The sequence below is a fragment of the Bombyx mori genome, chromosome 1, assembly GCF_030269925.1.
Source record: "Bombyx mori chromosome 1, ASM3026992v2".
NCBI lineage: Eukaryota > Metazoa > Arthropoda > Insecta > Lepidoptera > Bombycidae > Bombyx > Bombyx mori.
The window spans coordinates 7,429,265-7,455,958 of NC_085107.1; the positions used below are offsets into that span (position 1 = coordinate 7,429,265).

Below are 26,694 nucleotides of genomic sequence, written 5' to 3' on the forward strand. Positions count from 1 at the left end.
AGTTTAATATTTTGAATTTTCATTGATATAATATCTCAACGACAATAAATGTTTATATTGCCTTTGTAGGCAGACCAGCATACGGCCCACCTGATGGTGAGTGGTTACAGTCACCCATGGACTTTAGCAATTCCAGGAGCAGACCCAAGCCGCTGCCTACCGTTAAGTACTCTCCACAAGCCTCGTTTGAAAAAGTATATGTCTTGATGATTATTCATATTGATTAAATTATTCAATAAAATGAATATGTTAGGTATGTACCTATGTTTAAGTACAAATTGAGTTTCGATTTTATTTTATTGCATAGACGGGTGTATGAGCTCACAACCTATTTGGTGTTGTCACCCAAGCTCATAGACAACAACAAGTAGTCAACAGTAGAACCAAACATTTAAATCGGAACGCATTACTGCTACACGATAGAATTATGCAGGATGCCGGTGCCTACTCCTACGGGCGTACCTACCTTCTTCTTCTTGTTCTTATCTCACAGTATGTGGGGTCGGCGCTGAATGTCCTGTTATCGTGTTGCCAAGCAATATGGCATGAGTTTTGCGATCGGCGAGCAATCTGGTATCAACCCTTATTTGCTTACAAGACGATCAACCTCCAGTAATTGCGCAAAATATATTATTTGCCAGTTTGATTTATATTGCCCGATGTTAATTCTATGTCGCGGATGTCATGCATAGCATTTGTTCACCCACACGTCATTACAAATTAGTGCGTGCCAGTGGCATTCGAATACAGGCTTATTCGTATCGCACGATACGAGTACCTATACCAGGCGTCTTATTTATTAGGGCACAACGTATTTGAGACTTAATAAAGGTACAGCACCTCTCAGTCGACGATGTCAATGGGTTCCGGTAACAACTTAACACGGATGGGTCACAAGCCTGTTCATCCTCTATACAAAAAAAACCCATGAAGATGAGACGGTAACGGTTGTGATTTCTTATTATTCAAAAGTCGAATTAATGATCGTGTTTTATTAATAATAAATAATTTTGTACAATAATCTTAATCAATATTTTTCATTAAGTTCTTGAGGTTAGCCGATGTTCATAATGGTGAGAACCTAAGATTAAAATCTTTTTCGTATTAACATCAACGTAATGTGTTAAAGTAGCAAAAAATGTTCAAATTATACATAAACATTAACTCCAGCGTTTTTCAAAATTCATCGTGAAAAACTTTTTTTTTTTCAGAAAAAGAACTAACAAGAAGGCTGTTAATATGTTTTGATTTTATCAGGCCACGTGAAACTAGCGAAATAAAAACAAAAACTTGAAGGATTTCAGAGTAATTTGTTCAAGAGTAGTTAGAGGGCACATTGACAAAGCATTATTATACCACGTTCTTACACTAATAAAGATTGGCCGCCTCTTCACAAGGGAACGCGCGATCCCGTTCGCTCTAGCTGTTGTTAAATAATAATAAAAAATGTCTTTGTAGGCAGACAAATGTTTCCCCCCGGCGAAGGTCATGGGGCAACCTGATGGGGTTGAGGCCTTCTAACGCGCCGCCGAGGAGTTCACTCATACTGTTATCATTGTGAAAAAACGGAACCGGTTGACGGTGTACCGCGTTCCGACCAGGGACACCAGTGGCACCATCTGAGTGGCCTAACGCGGTTTGCTCTCTGGTTGGAACTAGCCTGCCAGGTCAAGACGCGATACACCAGCAACTGGTTGCCTTTATGATAACAGTCCTGGTCGGCGTGTTTGAGTGTTGGTAGCACGCCGCGCGGATTAATCCCTCTCAGGTCACCTCGTGATCCCCACTGGGGGAGGCCACCGCCTACAGGGGCCTGGATGTACGCTTTGATCACTCCTCCATCCCCCGAATCGGTGCGGAGACGGAATAACTCTCTCTCGTTCCGCCACCTCCTTCGTCGAGCACCGCCGAGCATTGTAGCCACAACGGTCGTCAGCGACAGGTCCTCTCTCACGAGCGCAATAAGGTGGCGTGCTACTTCTGGAATTCAGATCCGGAAGATTCGGCCGTGAACGCCGTCAGGGCCTGGGGTCGCATTCTCAACATGGCCACACGGATCTCTGGCCAAGACCCTGCATGTTTGATTGTATTTAGCTTAGATGGGCGAATGAGATATTGAACTGCGTTGTACTCAGTGTTTACCAAAGACCACAGTTTAATCCGAGTGGATCGCGAAGAAGTATGCCAATTATCACCATTTAAAAAAAAACCTCAATATGATATAATTTTTCGGTAAATTTCTGTAATTAGTTAGTTGCGTTTATAACGTAAGAAGAAATTTTTTCAACAATTACGTAAGTTCGCAAGGCGCACTAAAAATTGAACGCCTATTAAAAAATCGTTGCTAATTTTTTTATCAGATTTCCATTACTTTTCTAGGAAAATATCTAACTGAACGTCGCTCAATTGGAATGATAGAGTGTGAAAAATAATAAACACGAGGTACATAATCAAAGGAATTTGCGGGATATATTTTCCGAGAACGGCGAAGTCAATTAATTAGCTTTGATAGGTCGGTGAAAATAATAAATTGCTTCCTGCAACGCACACACGCTGCAACATTAGCTTGAATAATATTAAATACAGAGTTGTGTTAATTAAATAGTTAATGAAATCTCGAAATTTAAAAGCTTACAAATGTGTTTAGACAATCTCAGGTTTGACAAAAGATGCCAGGCAAAGCCGATGTACTTTGCTTTGGAGTTCAGGAATACACAGTAAACATAAATTAAAAGCTCTATTGAATAGGCAACCATTACATATATGATTGAGGCTATGATTAGGAAGAGAGCAAGAGATCTTTTCTTCGAAGCAGAGCTCGTGGTCTGTTTGCATTTGTTTCCATACTCTGTTTGATTGGAATACTTTCAGTAGCATTGGAATAATAGTTACTATGATTCGTCACGCACATACGTGTTTCTACTGCGGAGCATTATATTTGTATTTAATCTCATACAACTTTTTTTAATATCGCTTAAAACGCACACCATAGGATAGAGCTAGTGGGGTAATTCTGGAAATAAAGTCTCACCCACTAAACGAAAATTTTTTGTTTAGTTTTCCTAAACAAATTTTTTTTTCCATTTTAGGCAGACGATCATACGACCCACCCGATGGTGAATGGTCACCATTGCTCATGGACATCAACAGTGCTAGAGGCACGGCCTGATGTCTGCCGAAATAAGGTCGTCGAAGCTTGAGGACAAGCTTCTAACCCTAGCTGTGCTAGGATGGCTCGATGATGTTCCTTCAATATGTGGCCAATAGCACACGTATGCTGTATTGTCATAGTCACCGGTGGTTGCCATCCGTTGACGGCTCCTACATACTTCCGAAAAGATCCAGCATATCTTACATACGTTTAAATAGTTACGTCATGGTTGAGATAGCGAGTGCAGTCATCAGAACGGGTTCAACCTTAATCATTTCGAAGAACATACTCTGAATTGGAATATATCTTTAGGATTTGGTTTATGTAACTATAAATTTGTCATACAATGACTAAAGGGATACAGAAACGGCCATGTTAAAATAAAATTACGTAACTTTCGTTCCATTTTGTTCTATTTGAAAACCATTCGGATTGATCATTAAGAGCAATCAGATGCCAAGTGACGCTGCAGACCTATAAGGTGCCTTAAGGTGGAGTAGTTAAGTCATAAAATTGAAATCGAAGCCGATGGATGCATCGGTGAGTCGAGCTCGTTACAGTAACCACATTGCGTCCATGTGTCGTGAACGCATTAGTCTGTTTTAATACATCAAAAGCAAAAAATACGAGAATATTGAATAGTGAATGTTATAAAGTTATTTGGAAACTGAAAGCTGTTAAAATCAATTGAAGTCTGGCTTATCATTTCTTAGCCTTGGAGGGCGCTGTTCAAAACGAGTACGTATGTATAAATTTATTAAATTTTGTCCATTGTAATAAAATAATGCGAGCAATACATTGCGTGCGAAATTTAAGATTTTAAATTTAGCGAATTCAATAACACCAATGATTTGTCAGTTATTTATTAGAGGAACACGTTCCTTTGTTATTCTTAAAAAATTAAAATTTAAGTTATAGAAATCCCTATGAAAAAAAAGACATACCGCTAAGGATAAATTAAATCTTAGTATTCAAATTTCGTCATAAAATGTAATCCTGATATGACATTAAACATTTAATCTTAATGATTTCGGAAAGCTAATTTCGTCATTAAGCATAACTCATTTAGTTTAAGTTTTAACAACGTTAGCTGATCCCATGTTCGACTATACTCTATATGTTTTGGAAGATGAATGCATTATTTTTTCAATGTTAATATATTAATATATTTATTATAAAATGTATTGAATGTGAATTTAAATAGTGAATAGACGATGGAACTTGAATTGATTCGCCCCTACCCCGCGACTTGTCCTCCGACCGCGTCCGACAATTTCGCTGTAGCGATCGACTTTTTTCAATTCATCAACTTGGAGCCGCCGCCTCCACTGCACAAAACTTCATCGCCGTTGTGCAAAAATACGCCGACGTATACGCGTCATTAAATACGTACGTCCTCCCCTCACTCCGCCGGTTATCAATGGCATACAACAGTAGAATGAGAGTCCTATCCGTAACGATAAGATTTTTTAACTGTGACGTGATCGTCGACAAATGAACGTGATCAGGTTTGTGATTTTTTGCGTGACCATCGAATTGACATCTTTTTAGTGCAGAAGACTGTACTTAAACCCGCGGGTCGCGACCCTAAAATCGCGAACTATAACATAGTTACGAACAAAAGCGTCACTGCTCGTAGTGGTGGTATCGTCATCCCGCTCGATCCCCCCGCGCTCGCCAACATCGAGGCATCAGTACATTTGCCGAATCGCACTGCGGGACACGCACAGATCATTATCGCGTGTTTATCTTCTACCTGATAAGATCATTTTAACCAGCAATATCGATGCGCTGCTCGGCATCGGAAGCTCTGTCATTCTGGCGGACGAGATGCCAGATGGTTTAATTTCTTAGAAGGACTCGCATTCTCCATACGGTCTTACTACCGCTTAGCTCGTACTCTCAAATCGGGTACAATAGTAACTATGCCCCTCACGCGTAGGCCACTCAGGCCGACTCGCGCCGTTTGATGATGACGAAAAAGAGCTGCTGGCCGATACATTGCAAGCCCAGTGCACGCCCAGCACTCAATCCGCGGATCCTGTTTATTTAGAATTAATAGACAGAGAGGTTGAACGCAGAGCCTCCTTACCACCCCCGGACGCGTTATCACCCGTCATACCGATGGAAGTTAAAGATTTGATCAAATATCTACGTCCTCGCAAAGCTCCAGGTTCCGACCGTATATCTAACAGTGTTATTAAACTTCTACCTGCCCAGCTCATCGTGACGCTAGCATCTATTTTCAATGCCGCTATGATGAATTGTATCTTTCCCGCGGTGTGGAAAGAAGCGGACGTTATCTGCATATATAAACCGGGTAAATCAAAAAATCATTGATAAACAATTCGTATTCGGCGCAAATCCGTGCCGCGTTTATTCTTGGCAGACCCTACCCCATGATCTGAAAGCGGAGTAAAATGTCGGAACAAGGTGACGCTTTACAAAGCTTGCATAATGCCCGTCATGACTTACGCGAGTGTGGTGTTCGCTCACGCGGCCCGCACACACATACCTATACACACCCTCAAATCCCTACAATCCCGCTTTTGCAGGTTATCTGTCGGAACTCCATGCTTCGTTAGGAACGTTTCCCTACACGATGACCTGGACCTCGAATCAATCCGGAAACACATGAAGTCAGCGTCAGAAATTGAAATAATCACTAAAAATAAAATTAGAAGACAAAATGACATTTATTTGAATTAATTTTATATAATATAATAATATATTGTACATGTCGGCGATAAGCGAGTATTTTCACACTTAAGATCCATTACAACAAAAATACAACACAATTTTATGACACGTTTCATAACGTGAACACTACTCTAAAAGCACTGCCTTAATTTTACATAGTCAGCCATTTTATTTGTTTTGATAGATAAATCAACTGCAACTTCTTTTATCAATACAATTGAATTGAATTACCTACTACGAAACGATTAATTAAGTGTAGCTTAATATTGAAAAGAAATATTTAAGTAAACTCTAACAATAACTCCCAAGTTATTTATTCTACATAAATTACTTTTTAATAAACAAACATTAACATTATTGGTGGGAACAAACTTAATTCAAAGATATTTATACCAGGGAGGGGAGTATCACCAAAGAGTGATCAGAAAGAGCGGCAGACCGAGGCTAGGTAATTTTGATATGAGTAGTAGACGTACGTACCTGCCAACTCGGCTTCTTGTAGGCTGCAGTGTCTTGGAAACGTGACTAGCGGACGACACTTAATGGCGGCGGTTAGCTTGACGGCTGGAGAGCTCTCCTCTAAATTAGTTGTTTTCACTAAAACAGGTATGACACTCGCGCAACGACGAGGATGATCGTCCGTAGTAGTTCGTAAGAAAAAATTAACACAAGTCCAAAATATTGAGACGTAAAAAGCGGCGGGTGCGCGTAAACGCGCGCGATGCGGTCGGCGAGAGTCTTTTCGAGTAACTGGTCATGCGATAGGTTCGATGACCGCTCGTGAGTTGACAAGTATTAGATCTACCCTCATAAAAAAAGAACCAATTATACATTCTGATAGATGGCGCCACCGTCATTATTTGCTACAACAACTACAATATTTTTTGAAAGTAATCATTAATTCATGTTAACAGGTTTTGTTATTAAAATTTATGCTTATTAATATTTGAGTATTTTGACAGCTGTATGAGTTTTTAAACAATAAATTAAGATTATTTTAAACGTTTTCGCATATTTTTTGCCTTCGTAATGCTAGCAAAGTCGAGGCGTCGAGGTGAAGCTTCACCGAACGTGTAAGCCAAACTCATAAGGCTCAGCCTGGGAGACTTTTCAGCATTTGCCCTAGCAAGACCAGTGCTACGCTGACTGTACCACTGGATGTAAATCGCGACCTACAAAGAAGATTCGGCGAGAAACTCAGTGGGCTGCGTCTGTGGGTTAATTTTCACGACAAATCCTTTGTCACATTCGATGGGCTCGACGATAACGGTAACGGGAGCTTGGAATACCTAAAATCACCGATAGTAGATCGGTAGGAACCGAATTGACGTGCTTACAGCGACGGTGAATGTTTACAGTTTGGTCGTCTGGATCGGGTATATACAGGTAGTTTCCGGCGGCCACGATTAGGGGGTTGCGGTGCCGCGCCGCTTTTCCGAAGAAACGTACGCTGTCTTCAGATTCTTAAGGATTGAATTAAGTTCTATGTCGTCTACATTCCTCACGTATCACGTTGCTCCGACAGCTATCCTGTAAAAATGGGATTAAATGACATGTAAGGTATTTATGAGAGTGCGGGCCGCGTGAGCGAACACTACGCTTGCATAAGTCATGAACGGACGAATGCAAGTTTTGTAGAGTTTCACCTTATTTCGAAGGGACAATATACTTAGCTTGTAAATCATCGGGCAAAGTCATCCGAGTAGGAACGAGGTTCGGTCGTGTACCTTCTTTATGTGGGGACGGGGAATGTTATCTCTTTGTCGAGGGTGATGCTTAGTCTTCAAGGCCCATGGTATGGGCTGGCCGAAGAAGGGGATGTGGCGAAAAATACTATCATGCTTAATACAGTGTAGAAATTCTAAGTAGATAGTATCGGGAGGGTGACCTCTTTTGAAGAGCACGGCGCTACTTTTTGTGGGGCTGATGTCGATGGGTCATTTTTGGAACTACTGTCCCATTTGACGACTTCCCTCTACACGAGTATTAAATTTCAGTATTATCGGCGAATAGAAGGTCTCCGGCGATCGGGCAATACCGTTAATATACAAACTTAATAATTAGGGGGACAGAGCGGAGCCTTGCGGGATTCTGGCTATTATTTAACGAGAGCTTCCTCTGCTCGTTACCGAAACGAACGGTTCGAGAAGAAGTCTCGTATGATGAGCACGACGCCATCTGACACGCTCATGTTATGTAGTTTGTAAATCAAACCGTTGTGCCAGACTTTATCGAAATCCTTCGTGAGATGGATGAAGAGGGTTCCTGTGAGGACGGGTCTGCGTTTATTAAGCTCTACTAAGATGTACTCCGTAAGGCGGTGCACTTGTTGGACGCACGAGTATCCGGCGCGGAATCCATGTTGCTTGTCGACTAGTGTGCCTTTTAAGGTGACAAAGTTCTAAAGGCGTTTAGGAAGGAGGAGTTCGCAAAATTTACCTATCGCTGGGAGTAAGTTAATCGGACTGTAGCTTGCGGGTTCGTTTTTTAGTTTACCCGGCTTATGTATGCCGATAACGTCCGCTTCTTTCCACGGCACGGGAAAGATGCAGTTTGCCACAACAGCATTTAATATAGGGGTTCAACATAACTATCAGTTGGTTTGGTAATTTTCTTAATAAGAGGTTACAGATACTGTCGGAGCAGGGGGCTTTCCGTGGCTGTAAGTTTGCTTACACAGCTTCGGTAGTGATAATGGGGGTGGTAACGCATCCAAGAGTGAGATTTAACATCCCGCTATAGACGACGCATCCGAATTCGGCTTGACTCCGTGGGACTCCCGGGGAACAGATAAGATGCTGTGGAAGCAATCCTCCGCATTGATTTCTCTGAATGGCCTTCCTATTGGGGAAGATAAATGGTTCGTCACGGTTGAATCCGAGTTACAGAAGTGGATTAGTGGGCGGCTTCGGCCAAGCTGGTGCTCAATTTATGTTTTCTCATCAAAACAGTGTCTACTAAATATTAAATATAATAAAATAACAGTTCATGTTACTAATGACAAATAAATATCAACATAAAATAAAATAAGCTAAGATCATGATTAATTATTTTCAATAATGGCGGTTAGCGCCCATTTATACGTTTAGAAAGAGAGTGAATATAACGAGCATCTTGGTGTATTGCAACAAGAAATAAATTTTATTCTGAACGAAAAAGTTAAGTTACCTCAGAGCTCTGAAGCGCCACTTAATTTCCATCAACTATCACTATAGCACTGTTCAAACTTTACCTTCAGCGCGGGGGAAACTGACTCTATTGATATAGTAGGAATTGTTTGAGTTAATCCCATCGTATCTTTTTTGACTATCGCACTACAGGCATCCGTGGTAGATTATAGCTCACAATAGAATCCTCCTCCTCGAATCGTGTTCCTCATGTCTGAGGGTCGTGACCACCATCACCCATGAGCTTCAATCTTAAGATGTTTTTCCACTTTCCCCTGTCCACGGCGTCATGCAGCGCGCTGTACACTGTACTGTCCAAAGTGGTGCGGATCTGATCGGACCAACAAGTCGGGCAGCGGCCTCTAGATCCGTTGCCTTTAACTTTCCCTGTGATCATAAGTTTTTCCACAATAGAATAGATGGAGTGAAATAAAACCATCTTCCCCACACTTTGTTGCTTGAGAGCGATGACATGTCTTATTACAAACACGATTTGCAAAAAGTCTTGAACGTTGATAAGCCTCTCCTATTATGTTATTGCTGTCAGACAGTGACCCAATAATCCCCAAGAAAGACATAAAACTTACTACTATTAACAATAATTTTATTGTAGGAGTCATGATATGGACTTAAATAGCAACGGTATTGCTTAGCGTTTCTTCCACTTATCAAACAGAAAATCATGGCTGTTTCCCACTGAAAATAGGCTAAATGGTAACGTTTAATATGCAAAATCATAACTATCTATGTATTAATAAACAATAATCGAAATCAATCAACTGTTTTTAGTAAAATGAACTTTTTGAATCAAATGATAATACTAGTAAACTGCAACCAAAGTTAGTACAAAAGTAAAAAATCCAATTTATTGTAAATACAGTTGTAATTATATTTCTGATATTTTTATCGTTCATCTAGTAATTAAAATTTTAAAAATAATAACAAAAACATCGTAAAAAGCGTAATAACAAGACATACCTAATAAACATATCATATCATAATAACAATAATCTAGCGCATTTATATGTACTAGCGGCCCGCTCCGGCTCCGCTCGGGTCTTTAACAATAAATTTCAACGATATTTGAAGTTGTTTTATTTTTAAAAATAAAAGAATACTCATTACGACAACCATAGTAGTTAGACATATCCTGTCGCAACACTTTTTGCAAATAATAATGTGTTCTACAAAGTCGTAGTACGTTATTTTATTCTGTCATCAATCGTTTTCGCAGGGCACGCAATATAAAGAATATTTTAGCTAATTTTTTACACCTTGGGTTACATTATTGGAGTTTTAGTAAAGAATCCAATTTTTTTTTTTAAATTATTGCCTATGTCTCTCGGGAATAGTGTAGCTTCCAAACAGTGACAGAATTTTTCAAATCGGTTCAGTAGTTTCGGAGCCTATTCAATACAAACAAACAAATCTTTCCTCTTTATAATATTAAGTATAGAAAAAGAAAAACAAAAGGTCGCATGACGGAAAAACATTAATAAACATGAAACGAGGACTTAAAAGATCGCATATTAATTGTTTTTTTTTGCATTTGAATTTAAGTTTTGTCTCGATTAACTCATATCGTTTGTTACAGTTGTTCATCTACATTTCTGAAGACACAACTATTGACGATTGCTTTTCGCAATGCTGCCAGTGCTTGTTTGCATAATAGTTATCGTATTAATCTGTTGTAATGTCATCAGAAGTGTAATCAAACCCGAGAAATTTCCTCCAGGTTTGTAAATTTACTTTCATCATAGTAGTAAAAAAAGGAAATAAGTTGCGGATGGATATGCTCTAATTGTAGGAGCGCTTGTTTAAAGGCTCAGTTTTTAAAATTCTCTTACTGCTTTGATGTTTATTCATAATTTTGACAAACTAACAAATCATTAAAAATTATAGTCGTGTTATAGTATTCCATACTACTAAGGCTGTCTTTCTAATCATTAAAAGAATAAGCAGTAGCAAATACATTATAATGCACACTCTGGCCACTAATACTGTTAAAATAAAAAACAAAATTTTTAAATTTAAATTAGGAACCTGTCATTCGCTTAGTAAAATGTGAATTCATCGCGATAGTATTTTATCTGATATTAAAATGGAGTAAACCGAAATGCTGAGATAGCATTTCAGAAAATAGATACCGAGCTAAAAGTATTTTTTAAGCCCTCTATCCGCTTGGTATTACGGAGTCGTTTTTGTACTGAGCTATTTATTAATAGGGAAAGATCAAATGCTTACCAAATTTTCTACTGAGCCTGTAATGCCGAGGACCATAGATATGAATTGAAACAAATAAAAATATAAAAGCTTTAATTGAAATTAAATATTGAGTACCTATTCAGGCTTCGCTATTTCATTAGTTCTAGTACCAGGTTTTCAAGTGGAAATACTCCTGTCGAAGCTCTCTGGTGTCACTAATAAATGAAAAGTTTACGCTCAATTCCATATTAAGTGTCGCTCGTTCAACGGGCTCGGCTTTGAAATGTTCTTGAACGAGGAATAAATTTCTTAAATTTTTGCTTTATAATGGACATATGGACTTAGGAATGTCTGATTATTAGTGATTACTGGAGATCAAGGACGTAAAAACGTCGATGCCGTCGCGCTCTTATCGTGTTATTTTTTTTTTGTTGCTTAGGTGGGTGGACGCGTTCACAGCCCACCTGGTGTTAAGTGGTTACTGAAGCCCATAGACATCTGCAACGTAAATGAGCCACCCACCTTGAGATATAAGTTCTAAGGTCTCAGTATAGTTACAACGGCTGCCCCACCCTTCAAATCGAAACGCATTACTGCTTCACGGCGGAATTAGGCAGGGCGGTGGTACCTACCCGTGCGGACTCACAAGAGGTCCTACCACTAGTAATTAAGCAAATTATAATTCTGCGGGTTTGATTTTTATTACACGATGTTATTCCTTCACCGTGGAAGTCAATCGTGAACTTTTGTTATGTACGTATTTCATTAGAAAAATTGGTACCCGCCTGCGGGATTCGAACACCGGTGCATCGCTGGATACGTATGCACCGGACGTCTTATCTTTTAGGCCACGACGACTTCAGAGTTAAATAATAATATTTATATTTATGTTATGTTCAATATTTATATGTGTCCTCTTATATGGAAACGCACAAATGTATCGCGACGGCAATTACTGTAACCATTCTTGACTAGGCAAATTAGGCTAAGCAATAACTGAACGTATTATCTATTTAGAAGTCCTAGTTTAACTCTAATATCAGTTTAACATATATTACTTATATCAGTAGCAGATGTACTTAGCAGTTGAAAAATCCGTGAAATTGATTGACGTTCTTGATTTTCAATTACTGATATTGTAATTACTAGAGGTCCCGCAGTAGTCGAAATTCGACTATAATTAATTGAAATTGTATGTTTGTACACTATTATGATTGTATTTTATACTTCTATAATCACAAACTTCGCCAAGGCTACACTATAAAAAAATATTAATAAAGACAAACAATATTTAATCTATTCTCAATTTGACCACAGACGTCAAGAACAAAAGTTTGACAATAAATAGTATGCATGCGTGTGTGCGTCAAATACATGGTATGTAGTGTGTGTAATGTTTTCTTTATTGATTTAATGTATCTTATATGCCTAATTTAAAAAAAAATTAGCATTGTGCACTTCTTCTCTATATTCTCTATAAATGTGGAAAATTTCATACTCCTCCGTCCGCGCAATTTTCGTAAAAAGGGATACAAAGTTTTTGCTTCACGTATTAATATTAATATATAGGTATACTTTTATTCAGTTGAGTTTCATTCAGGCTAATAAGAAAGGCTTGTATATATAAAGTATTGTTGTGATAGTCCTAGAGTACCCCGCTGGTACATAAGGCCCTCACAAGTTGTCTCCAAAATTCAATGTCAAAAAATGTTCGCGCCAAATGACGTTGTTAAAGGGTTCCTTTCGGTTATAGATCAAATAGTTATTTCATATAAAATGTTAATTAACGGTATATATCTATTTATTGTATGTATATTATATTTTCTATAATAATGTATTGTTAATGCTGCACCGCTACATACCAACTATATTTTCCAGAATTTCTCTAAATTAAACGGTTGCCTGAAAGAAATCGTTTTTAGCGATAAAACCGCCTAATGTACAAATCTATTTGACTGTTTTTTAATGTGAATTGTTTTTTGGTGTGCATTAAAGTGTATTCTCTCTCTCTCTCTCTCTCTCTCTCTCTCTTTCTTGTTTTGGGTTTCACAAATTACTTAAATTGAAGGACATGCAGGTCTTTAGCCCACAGAGTCCCGATCACGACGATGGGGATGCCATTGTTGTGTCGGTGCCCACAGATCCAGACTTTCTGAACCAATGGTTCATGGCTCCTGGTAGCCTTACCGCGCGGATTAGCTCACTGTGTTTTCACGGTCAATACTCACTGGACTAACCCTCCTCCTTTTGCATCCGGGCTTGGGACCGGCAATAGCGGAGTTTTATATGTGTTGTACAAAGTATTATTCTATATTAATGTTGTTAATGTTGGTGATTGTTAAGAGTTCAAGATTATTTAGACTTTAAACAATTATCTGTACACAAATTAATTGCTGAAGTCAAGTGGACTAATTAAGAATGGTAGGTATACCTAGAGCCTAAAAATATCATTAATTTTATTTCAAAACAGTACACTTTTAAATATTTATAGAAACTAGTTTTATGTTGATGTCGATCAAATTTAAATATGAATTTACGTCAGTGTCTGAACACTTGCGCAATTCTGAATTTGTTATGCGTACTTAATTCGTAGTAGTATTTTTTTTTAAATTATAATCATTCAATATTTATGAGACTGAAGTCATTAAAATTGTTTTGTGTATTATTTACTACTACAATGTACTGTTTAAGCGCAAAATAACTATCTAACTAGTGCTTAGTAATTGTGATTGCTGTAATGGTAAAATGTTAACGAGGTAATATTCAATTTTGCTATTAAACGAAATACACTTATACGTTTTTTTTTTTTTTTTCTTAGATGGGTGGACGAGCTCAAAGCCCACCTGGTGTTAAGTGGTTACTGGAGCCCATAGACATCTACAATGTAAATGCCCCACCCACCTTGAGATATAAGTTCTAAGGTTTCAAGTATAGTTACAACGGCTGTCCTACCCTTCAAACCGAAACGCATTACTGCTTCACGGCAGAAATAGGCAGGGTGGTGGTACCTACCCGCGCGGACTCTCAAGAGGTCCTACCACCAGTAATTACACAAATTATAATTTTGCGGGTTTGATTTTTATTACACGATGTTATTCCTTCATCGTGGAAGTCAATCGTGAACATTTGTTGAGTACGTATTTCATTAGAAACATTGGTACCCGCCTGCGGGATTCGAACACCGGTGCATCGCTTCAACACGAATGCACCGGACGTCTTATCTTTTAGGCCACGACGACTTCAAGTTGAACTGTAAATGCATTTGAACATTTTAGGTCCGATATGGTATCCATTTTTTGGCAGCAGCTCAATTGTTCAACAAATGACAAGCAAACACGGGTCGCAGTGGAAAGCGTTACTGGAACTTTCGAAACAGTGGTCCACTCAGGTTCTCGGCTTAAAACTAGGAAGAGAATTAGTGGTCGTCGTCTACGGGGAGAAGAATGTTCGTCAAGTGTTCTCGGAATCCGAGTTCGACGGTCGACCGAACTCTTTCTTCTATAAGTTGAGATGTCTCGGAAAACGACTCGGTGAGTAATTAGTTGGATTTTAGAAAATCATTCTATGATAAACACGCTTGCATCTTGTATTGTGAACTAGGTTAAACTTCGTTTCCCCGAATTGTTTGACGCGGAAATAAATAGTACGATATTCTGATAACATTGTCTTTTTTCGTATGAAAGACATCTTGCTTTGCGATGTGGAGGTATTAATCGGTAAGAAAATAATTTTCCATGGGTTCTAATTTTTACAAAACATCTGATCTGCGATGGGTTGGACTAGAGCAGGGATTCTCAAAGTACTTTGGGTAAAATATCCCTTTTCCAAAATAAACCTAAGTACTCCATAGCCAAATTACTTTAAGATCTTATGTCTAATCCTTTTTCCTGAAACAAAATACTTACTAATTTAAAAAGATTGCGGTTTGTTAAGTTATCGTGGGTCTGATTCCTAAAAGTAAGAAACACAAAAGGAATGAATAAATAGACATTATAATATATGTCATATTTAGATCATATTTAAGTCATATTGAGGTCATAATGAGATCATAGTGAGGTCTTAGTGAAGTCACAGTGAGGTCATAGTAGGGTCATAGCAGGGTCATAGTGAGGTCATAGTGAGGTTATAGTGAGGTCATATTGAGGTCACATTGAAGTAATATTTAGTTCATTTTAGTGCGGTACTATTTTGCTAAAATGAGTAGGACTGAAAAATAATTTGGCTTATACGTTTTGTCAAGGACAACAAGAAATCGCAAGTCAACATAATTGCGAAGGCTTAATAAGGATTTCCTAGGTTGTGGATACACAGACTGAGATGACAACAAATCGCTATATAATAGTCCATTAGCAGTTTGAATATTCGTCCATAGATCAGTCTCCTTAGTTTCTAAGTGGGTAGCGATTGCGATCCGGTAGTAGCTCCATTCGCCAAGCAACTGCCTTTGAGTTGCTAGGTCTTCTTCGGGGACGTTCGAGCAGATGTTAGTAAATTTCACCCCTCCTACCCGTGCTTGCCTTACCCATCCACTTGTCCCGGTGAAACTGGCAAGGAGTCCGGGCCACCAGTAATACTTACAAAAAAGTTTGAATATCATATAGTCATTACATACTTGGCATATACATTGAAATATTTAACAGCTTTAGCATTTTTCTGATGTACTTACTGTAGGTAAGTACTGATACCTAAAATAAAATTAGAAATTTCGAGAAACGTACAAGGTACGAAAGGGTGATATACGTGAATTTTTGAATAACCAATATTTTCTGTTTGAGCTGTAACAATGTTGCTCCTTGGCAAGAGTTTTGCTGATTTTCCGTCTAAATTTCGATAGCCTGAGGTTACAGTTGCGGGCATCGGAATAGTTACAGCATACCACAAAGCACAGTTTCCTCTAATGAAGATTGTTGGTTCAGTCTCTACCTTTCTTTGTTGTAAGGTCCTAAACTATAAAACCTACTTTATCTGCATCATTGATTCTTAAAGTATGTATTTGTTTTCGTATTGATATATTATTATTTATTGTAATTTACAGAGTATAAATTAAATTTAAGATGCTAAAACACTTTTATTATATTCAACAGACTGAGGTCACAAATATAGCGAAATCTATTAAAAATAGGTATACATAAATGTGTTGCTTTGTTTGAAACTATTGCAAATATCGCGTTTAATACTATGCTGTTTTTAATTTTAATTATATTGAATGATATTTAATAAAAGTGAGATATCTAAAAAAAGTTTGATGTTTTTTATGGAAAATATATTTTATAATCATTAAAACCTTATATTTATAGCTTACCCTAAACCTCGCCTTACCTTAAACTTTGTAATATACATATTAAAGGTAACATTTTTAATTTTGTGGTAATACTATTTCAACATTTCAGGCGTCACCTTTGTTGATGGTCCTCTTTGGCGAGAACACAGACAGTTCACTGTAAAACATTTAAAGAATGTTGGTTTTGGTAAGACATCGATGGAGCTGGAAATCCAAAACGAATTGAAGTTGTTACGTGAATACATAAATGATAATAAACATAAGCCAATAAAAGTTGATAGTATGTTTTCATCGGCCGTAATGAATGTTTTATGGAAGTATGTAGCAGGTACGTAAAGGCTGGCTCCGGCTTCTGGCTCATTATAGTTCGTTGTAAGCGAAAACCACAATTTTATCTTTGCATTGTCTGCGCTAAAACTTTGATTACTTTACCATGGAAAAGAACCAGCTTCTTTGAATTCTGATTCACAATCGACGAGCGATCGAATTCGCCTCTAACGACATAATTCTCATCATTTGTTACAGTCCGTGGGTCTTTGTGTTGTGAATAGCAAAATTTTAAGACTACCTTGTCATTTTCGCAAAATAAAGTGATGATTCTAAATACGTATGCCTCTTTTTAAATAATGCTTGGTAGATTGGCAACAATTATTTGGTGTAAAATTTAATAATACTAAATGCTTGCTGTAAAAATATAATAATTATATTTATTTGTTCCATTGTAACAAAGAAAACTACTTAAATGTTCTAACATATATACATGCGTACATATAGATATATGGGTATAGAATAACATCGCTGTGCAAAATCTTATAGGAATAATTTGCCTATATAAATACGAATAAGTACCGGTAGTGATAAGTATTCTCTTCGCATAGATGTGTACCACTAACTGGTTTCGATTGCGAAATTAGTGCCATGATAGTGATTATGACAATAATGTTGAGACGTGGATCTATTGTCCAAGATATTCAATGGGTTCCGGTAACCAATTAATACCTCGACGGTAAAATCCGTCTGCTGATTTACAGTAATACATGAACTATAAATATTGAACGAAACGATTTAGTATTGTGAGATGAGATGTAACTAGAGTCTCAATCTTTTATTAGATTCAGTTAATCTTACAGTCTGAAAATGATAGATAAGTAAGTGTGTTTCTCTACGTTCTTAAAACCGTACGTCTGAGATCGTGTAAGGAAATTAGAATTTAGATAGGTATAAAAGATACGCGGATTTTAGTCCAATTAATTACATCAATGAAAGCGTAACAACGTTTTCATTTTTAAAAAAAGAAAATTAAACTATTATTGTATGGTAATGAGATTGCAAAAGTTTGTCAGTTAGACGATAGTTTAGAGGTTTCTGAAGTATTTACATAAATTACAACGTTTTTATGAAACAACACAAGGAAATAACATCATGTAATTAAAGTTGATTTCAAAGAATTCGAATCATGAACGTGCTACGCTTGTAAATCTTGAATGTCAACACAAATTTCCTAAATTACCTGACAAGCTAATTAGCGAACTTCTATGTCGAGTTCTCATGCTAAGACACGAGTTTGAAATTGAAATCGCAGTTTTGTGAGAATTCCATCACACTGTGAGGAATTCTCGGAACCACCGGTGCGTCATTTAATCCACAACTTGATACTTAATTATGACAAGCAAGTAATAAGATGACATAATAATGTAATGTTAATTTTGTGATTCTGGTTTATGTGTGGACATTTTGAATGGTTACTGGTTGGATAAAAATGTCGCACAGAGACAGTTTATATACTGAAATTTTTTACTGCTTCTTTCGCCATTCATAGGCAGAATGCTGGTACCTACCCGCAGAGCTCCTTACGTCACATCAGTATTTAATAGATATACATATTTTATACCGAGCTTGGCTAGGTTTTTTTGTTGATAAATTGTGTTTTTTAGAAATTATATTAAAATACGAATTACATATTGATATTATATTATTTGTTACTTTCTTTCAATAAAAAAAAATTTATTATTAAGTTGATTATCGATAAGGTTGATTATTGAAAACACAAATAAAACAACATTTTCTGAAAATAAATCGTAGCTAGATCGATTTATCGCCCCCGAAATCTCCTGTATACTAAATTTTATGAAAATTGTTGGAGCCGTTTCCAAGATTCAGATTATATATATTTATACAAGAATTGCTCGTTTAAAGATATAAGATAAGATAATATATTAAATGTTGATCCTTAACGAAAGTTCGACATTTATGGTCTTGAAGAGGAGCATCCAACTCCTGAATTAATTTGATTATGATTACTTTCCAGGCGAGAGAATCAGAGAAGACAAATTAGAACGTTTACTTGAACTATTCTATTTGAGATCGAAGGCGTTCACTTTGACTGGTGGCTTGCTAAGCCAAATACCTTGGTGCAGGTTCATTATACCCGGCCTAAGTGGGTACAAACTAATAGTTGACTTGAACCAGCAGATATCTGAAATTATTGAGGTGAGAGACTATCGATTTCACGTTCACAAAGATTCTAAGTCGAATTCCGGTAAGTTTATTTCACGGAATGTAATTATAAAGAATTTCTATAGACTCTTTAATCACATTTTGACTTTTTCGAAGCGACTCGATGAGATTAACGAATATGTACAGTAAAGCATAAACAAAATAGTTATTGTTAAAAAAAAAACGAATTAATATTTTTTTTATAATTTCAGGAAGCCATAAAAAAGCATTTAAACAAAGAAGTGCAACAGAACGATTTTATATATTCGTTCTTAGATGAAATGAACGAAGAGAACAAGGCATCATTTACGTGTAAGTTTTTTTTTTAATTGTAATAACTAATGTTCAACCTATAATCGAAATTCGACCCTTATCACCGACACCTCAACTCATTTCATTCAATCATTTTAATGAGAATAATTCTTTTCAGTAAAAATTACATTATCAGCAATAAGGTTAATAATTACTTAGAAAAAATAAACAATAGTTTAAAAAAACTAACCAAATACGCTTTTATAGAAAATCCAACTAAAAAATAGAAAATAAATTTTAATAAAATTGAATTAAAAATAGTGTAAGAAAAAATGATTTTATTGTAAAAAAAGCATGGGGTGCATGGTATCCGTAGTTATAAATATTTTGTGAACAGATATGAAGTAGAAGGGTTATTTTGATAATATCCTGAAAAGCACCCCACGCTTTTTTACAATAAAATCATTTTTTCTTACACTATTTTTAACTCCGTTTTATTAAAATTTATTTTCTATTTTTTTGTTGGATTTTCTATAAAAGCGTTTGGTTAGTTTTTTTAAAGTATTTGATTTTTTTCATTTTTTAGTTGAATATCAATTTTTTCAATTTTTTTTTTCATTTTTGTTTTTAATATTGTATTGTCATCAGTTCTTAATAAGTGTACCAAATTTCGAGTTAATCCGACGTTTTGAAGGGGGTCAAAATCATGTGTAAAGATTCCGTTACAAACATACATACGTCTGAAGCTAATAAAAGCGTATCAATAGTCGTTTTGACATACAGACGAGAAACTGGTAATCCTTAGCTATTTTGTCAGTCCTTATTTAACATATATGGATGGACATATACACTGAAATAAGTATTTAATTAAAATCAATGATTTACGTTTTTTTTTTAATAATTATCCAGAGTCCTTTGAATTGCTAAACAGAATTAATTTTTTTAAATGGTTTTACAGACGATCAGCTGAAAACCGTGTGCCTTGATCTAATAATAGCCGGATCCCAAACAACAGGGAACGCTGTTAAGTTTGCTCTTCTATCAGTTTTGCGAAACAAAAACATTCAAGAAAAAATCTTCAACGAAATAGAAAACACCATTGGCGATTCTATGCCTTGCTGGGCTGACAGTAGCAAGTATGAAAACATTTTTTTTTAAGTCGATGGTTCACGAGTCTCTAACGTAATTGAGGACAACTGATAAGTACTTATATTCGATAATAATATAAATGGGACTAGTCGTAGCTTCATAGATAAGGAAGACACCCGGTGCATTCGTGGATCGTTTTCAAATTTGGGGCCAAATGCGAGTTATTTGATTTAATTCTCATAACCTTAATATTACCGTAATTTTAAGTACAGTAAATTTGTTGTTATAACAACAGGCACGTGGTCCTATTACTATATATTCGTAAACAAATTCAAATTGTAACTTGTTTGCCATTTTTCCAGTAATCCGTGTTCAAATTCAGTAATTTTATTTAATCAGTATATAAAACAATAATAAAGGAAAACTAACTGGATATTAGAACATTATTAACAACAAAAGAAGTACGATTTATAAACTTTAAAAAAAGTTTCTATTTAAATTGTCATCCGTGTTGCCGTTATCAAATGCGTAAAATTAAAAATATTAATTAATATTGTATAATATTATCAATAAATGAGTGATTGGCTTGATTGTGATGAAGCATTTTTTATTCAGAACACGCCTAAATACAAAATAATGGAAATTTGAGAAAGTTTAAATTCATGAAAGCATTACTTTAAAGGACCCTCGTATTGAGCGATGCGTCTGTGCCTCAAAATTTTCAGGTACTAATTTTTCGAATAAAATACATAATATGTATTTAACAAATGTTCAGAAATTACTTCCACTGTGAAGGAATAACATGATGGATTATGGGACGCTCCGTGTGGAATATCCCCCTGATTGGCGGCTATTCATAAGTAGCTTTATTAAGTCCCTGTCGCTGTTGTTAGTGCTACATATGGTTCAGTCTATCTTTTAGTTCAGTCCGACTTTACTACAAATATATCTAGGTATCTCAGCGGTACAGGTATTGTTTGATGCTTCCAGTGCTTCTCCTACGAAGGCTTTCATATGGTCACCACAGAATTTCCCAAGGCTATTTCGGTACCTACCTAGTTGTCGGGATATTGATACTATAGATTTCTTAAGAGGGAAAGGTTGATTTTATTTTATTCTTCATATTATTTTCCCTGTTCAAACTACAAAGAATCAATCAATCTTACCCGAATGTATTAAGCATGTTTCTCTAACTGTTAAAAATGTATTTACTTAACAACAATTGGCCGTGAAATATTTCACGTATTTAAGCAATGAAAATAAAAAAAAAAATATCTTCAAGACCCGATACAATATACGATGATAAATATTTTATTATAAACCATCTCCCGCGAACTAAGACAGAATTATAAGCATTTGAGTACATTACTTTGATCTGTCTTTCATCTGTCCAATAATTTTACACGTAAGACGTATGTACATTTGGATATTCTCCGAAACAAATTTAACGTTGTTTCTGAGAAAAAAAGTACAGGGTGGTAGACAAGCTGTAGGTGGCACTTATTTGGCACTCAGACATACTAATATCCACTCAGACTTTCATATTGGACTTGATGTTGTTTATAACATCAAAGCTAAAAAACAAATTAAAAAAATATGAGAAAAATTAAGTGATAAGTTATTCTTTTACTGGTTGTTGAACATTGAGTGAACTCGGAATGTTTTTATCACGAAAACGTCTTTTTCAAATGTAAAGTATGTCCTTTATTGACACTTATTTTTATTAGTTTCGCCTGTACATCATTATCTTCAATGCAACGGAATCATTAAAGGTACTTTTTACATACTTTAAGGCGTCCAAATAAGTTGCTCATATTCGCACGTTTCAAGCTCCGCGTCGCAATTTATATTTTATCTATTACTTTTATGTTTTAATATTGGCTACGATCGTTACAATAATAAATAATAACTTAAACGTCACAAGTTAGGCATATACAATACATAGAACAACGTTAAATATAATATTACTCTAACCACTACTCAAACAATTATAGACACGAAATATGATTATATAAAATGAAAAAGGTGCTTATTACTGTAACGGTTTCTAGCAAATATCATTGAAATATAATTTTAAAGTACTCTTTTACTTACAGACTCGTATATACATCGGCATTTCTGCTGGAAGTAATGAGAATTCACACAATAGCGCCCCTGGCTGGTCCTCGAAGAGTTTTACAGGACACAGTCATCGACGGCTACGTTATACCTAAAGAGACGACGGTTCTGATATCCTTGGCCGATATTCACTTGGATCCGAATCTGTGGCCGGATCCTCACGAAATAAAGCCGGAGAGGTTTATCGACGAAAAAGGATTATCGAAAAGTAATGAACACATCTATCCTTTTGGATCAGGTAAGTTACAAAACCTATACGTTTTTCTTAAAAGCCTTTGTGTATTTTTTTTTGACCCAATCAATGTAATGTTTTATTTATTTATTTTTATAGCGTTAGTGCGAAGTTGCTTTCAATTATCTAATCATTTTATTAAACATATTTCAAAACAAACGCTTTGTGATCGATAGAAAATGGTAATTAGTGTTATTTACATATGTACCCAAATATGTACTTTGAAAAGTTCTTCATAATTACGCGTTGTGAAAACCTAACGTTTGCATTGACATACAAGTAAGTCTGTCACAAAAAAGGTTAGTTCATATTGCTGGTGGCTTGAATTCAGATTTTTTTTAAGGAGAATAAATCATAATAACTATTATGACGGTTTCCAATTATCAAATTCTAAGATAAGCTTATAATAATTATTATAAGTATGCCAGTGGTTAGTTCAAATTACTCAAACCCGTTATTTAAGACAAAGGATCCATCTAGGATCTGTTTTAGTAACAGTTCATTTGTTAATAAGTGTGAATATCGCTACCAATTCTCAACTTTAATTCTATAATGGCTGTGCCGACCAACTCTGTTGTGTAAAATTAAAAAAATATAAAATATAAATATTGTTTTTTATGTTTTCCTTAAGAACTAACCAACAAATTTTATTTAGTTACAGGAAATTTAAAAATGAAAACATAAAAAGTCCATAAAACACCAATGTTTTTTTAAATAAATAATTTCTTAAACAGTTGGATTTATTTAGGTAGTAATAAATTCCAAAATTAAAAGAGGTGTGACAATTTCTTCTTTTACGTACTGACCCTTCAGTAATTGATATTCTATGATATGATTCTATGATATTCAACAGATACCTTTATTAATTTATTCCTAAAAAAACTTGGAATTTAATTAATATATTTATTTTATATTATACTATTATTAAACTATAATACTTATTTAGCAACTCTAATTGCTTATAGAGTATTTTAATTGAATTAATTTGTCATAAAACGAGCAGTCCGTAAAATTATCTCTTCTTCTAGTTAGAGTATCGCATGGCTGCCCGTACCTACATAGGATTTGAATTACGACAACAATGTTGAATTTATATGTGACATGAGTTGAAATGTACTAAAATTTGATTGTAAAGTATCTATTTTAAAGGACGAGAAGGAATGGTATTTGAATTTTCAATTTTATTGCAAGCACAGGAAGCCATCTCGACAATGCAGCTATCCCGGTCGCTGACGTAATTTCTGAGCTCGGTTTATTGTTTGGTACCGTTGGAGAAATCCACTTAGTCCGATCAAGTGACATTCTGCAGCGTTCACCATGAAAGGAATAGACGATACCGAATGCACTATGAGAATTTTTGCTCTTGAGATGTTCACATTGCACAGCTTAGAGTTGATCAATAAATTTAATGTGCTTTGTAAACGTTTAGTTCCTTTAAAACTTCCGTAATAAAATTGTGGCCTCAACTTATTACAGCAGTAATATTTATTTGTTGCTTAGATGGGTGGACGAGCTCACAGCCCACCTGGTGTTAAGTGGTCACTGGAGCTCATAGACATCTACAACGTAAATGCGCCATCCACCTTGAGATCTAAGTTCTAAGGTCTCAGTATAGTTACAACGGCTGCCCCACCCTTCAAGCCGAAACGCATGACTGCTTCACGGCAGAAATAGGCAGGGCGGTGGTACCTACCCGTGCGGACTCACAAGAGGGCCTACCACCAATAAGGGCAAATCAGTGATAAACGAATTGAGGTTGTATGTTATAATTAATTTTATTCTCACTACGAAGATGACGTAGTGTTTTGATTGTAAAGATCACGTCCTACTCTGTGTTAAATAGTAACCAGGGTCTACAGACATCACTGCATATGATATATGAGCAACTGTCGTATGATGCGCTTTAAATATGAATAAATATAAAATTTTCAAGAAGAATAATAATATGCCCTATCATCAGCAATCCAGAGTTACATTTTGCTTATTTTTCGTGCCTAGAAATTATATGCGATTACGTATATTTTGCACCAACTCAAAGAAATATTTACAGATTTTTTTTTCTTAGATGGGTGAACAAGGATGCAGCCCACCTGGTCTTAAGCGGTACCGGACTCCATAGACAATAACAACGTAAATGGCGCCACCCACATGAGTCTTAAGTTTTTTATAATGCAACGGCTGCCCCTCCGTTCAAAGCAAAATGGATTGCTTCGCGGCAGAAATTGCCAGAGTGGTGGTACCTACCCGTACGGGCTCACAAGGCATCCCACCAACAACAGTTACGCAAATTGCAATTTTTTCAGGTTTGATTTTTAATACAAGATGATATTCCGTCACCGTGGAAGTCATTCGTGTATAATTGTAAAATATAAATTTTATCGGTACTTGCCTCCAGAATTTGAGCACCGGCACTGTCGCATCGAGTTAACCGAGCGTCTTATCCTTTAGTTAGGAGACGAAGAGCGACAACTGGTCGTCATCCTCGTCGAACCCATCGCTTGCGACGAAGGGCTCGACGATCGAATTAACCCATAGATACAGCCCACTGAGTTTCTCGCCGGATCTTCTCAGTGGGTCGCGTTTCCGAGCCGGTGGTAGATTCTGCGAAGCACTGCTCTTGCTAGGGTCAGTGTTAGCAACACTCCGATTTGAGTCCCGTAAGCTCACCTACTAGTTAAGGTTACGCTGAAATAGCCTCTCAAGGCTATCAGCCTAGGAAGAAAATAAAAGAGCGACAACTACGACTGTGATTTCATCTAAACTTTTAAATATATATTCTAAGAAAAAAAAAAACTAATTAAATGAAAGTAAACTAATAATTTATGTTTTAAAACTTCAACAGGTCGGAGACGTTGCCCAGGCGATTCGCTGGCCAGGTCTTTCGTCTTTATCATATTTGTTGGGATCCTGCAGAAGTACAGAATAGACTGTGTCAATGGAGTATTGCCGTCTAACGAAGCTGACATAGGCTTGCTTGCGGCTCCAAAACCTTTTGTCGCTAATTTCGTATCAAGAGAGTAAATCGCCCAAAAATCTATCTTATGATTATGACCTGGTGGGCGTTAGGTTAATGTCTGTATGTGTTTGGTTTTAAATTACTATTAAGGTTTTTATATGTAGTTTGTAGTTTCAAAAGTGTAACTAGTAAGCATTTATTAGGTATATTATAGTTATTAAATTAAGTTACGAACAAACTGTGTATTTTCTCTTCTCACGGTTTGAAGTCACGTGAAGCGTGAAATAGTTTATTTGTTAAAACTTACCTCATTTAAGGGAGATATAGATTGTTCAATTCCTTACCGCAAGCGTACATTGAGTTTTCTTGCATTGTATGGTTTCTAAGAAGTCATTGTAGGGGCATGAAATGCAGGTCCATTGAGGGTCATTGAGACTCTGTCTTGTCTGTGGGCTAAAACAAGAAGAAGAAGAAAAATTAAAATTCAACTACTAGATCTACGACGTGTTGTGATCTGGCTCGGATTGGTGCCACCTCTCTGCCGCAAAGCAATGATTCTGGGTGGAAGGACAGGATAGACGCAGTACAATAAAATTTAGCCTACAAACTCATGTCTTAAGGTGTATGATCGCATAGCATTGTAATATCTATGAGCTCTTAAGCTGTCCTACTTTAAATTGGGTGATCCACTTCAACAACGGTCATCGTGAGTGTACTCATATTTCGCAATATGATAACCTAGCAACTGAAGAAATATTTTTAATCTGGTCCGCGCCCAGTCAAGTCAACTATAAATGCGTTTTATAATTATTATAAGGTCTTATAAGGTAGTTCAAATGGAAAACAATACTTATTTGAGTTACTCGTTTAAGAGTCAGTGAAATTGTCCGTCAAAAGTTTATTGTACTGTTTTAAATTCCATGTTTAAGGAGTATTGAATAATTTAAAATAAATTGTACTTTTACGCCTGTAATTGAGAATTTTCTGTAATATTTACTCTATCAAATAAAAACTGTTTCAATTCTTTCCTCGTTTTGACATTAATGA

At 36.2% G+C, this 26,694-nt stretch overlaps 1 protein-coding gene across 4 annotated transcripts in view; it reads left to right on the forward strand.

The window, feature by feature from the left end:
* Cyp305b1 (cytochrome P450 Cyp305B1) overlaps positions 1–26,671 on the forward strand; it is a 43,452-nt gene extending 16,781 nt beyond the window's left edge. The window contains exons 1-9 of one of the 4 annotated variants that reach the window (XM_038014312.2): positions 3,595–3,893; positions 10,613–10,753; positions 14,499–14,753; positions 16,614–16,832; positions 18,813–18,994; positions 19,213–19,312; positions 20,211–20,388; positions 22,438–22,697; positions 25,534–26,671. In XM_038014312.2, coding sequence (XP_037870240.1) covers positions 10,663–10,753; positions 14,499–14,753; positions 16,614–16,832; positions 18,813–18,994; positions 19,213–19,312; positions 20,211–20,388; positions 22,438–22,697; positions 25,534–25,712 — 1,464 coding nt within the window. In that variant the 5' untranslated portion in view covers positions 3,595–3,893; positions 10,613–10,662 and the 3' untranslated portion in view covers positions 25,713–26,671. 4 annotated transcript variants of the gene reach the window in all.
* Positions 26,672–26,694: the final 23 nt, after the last annotated feature.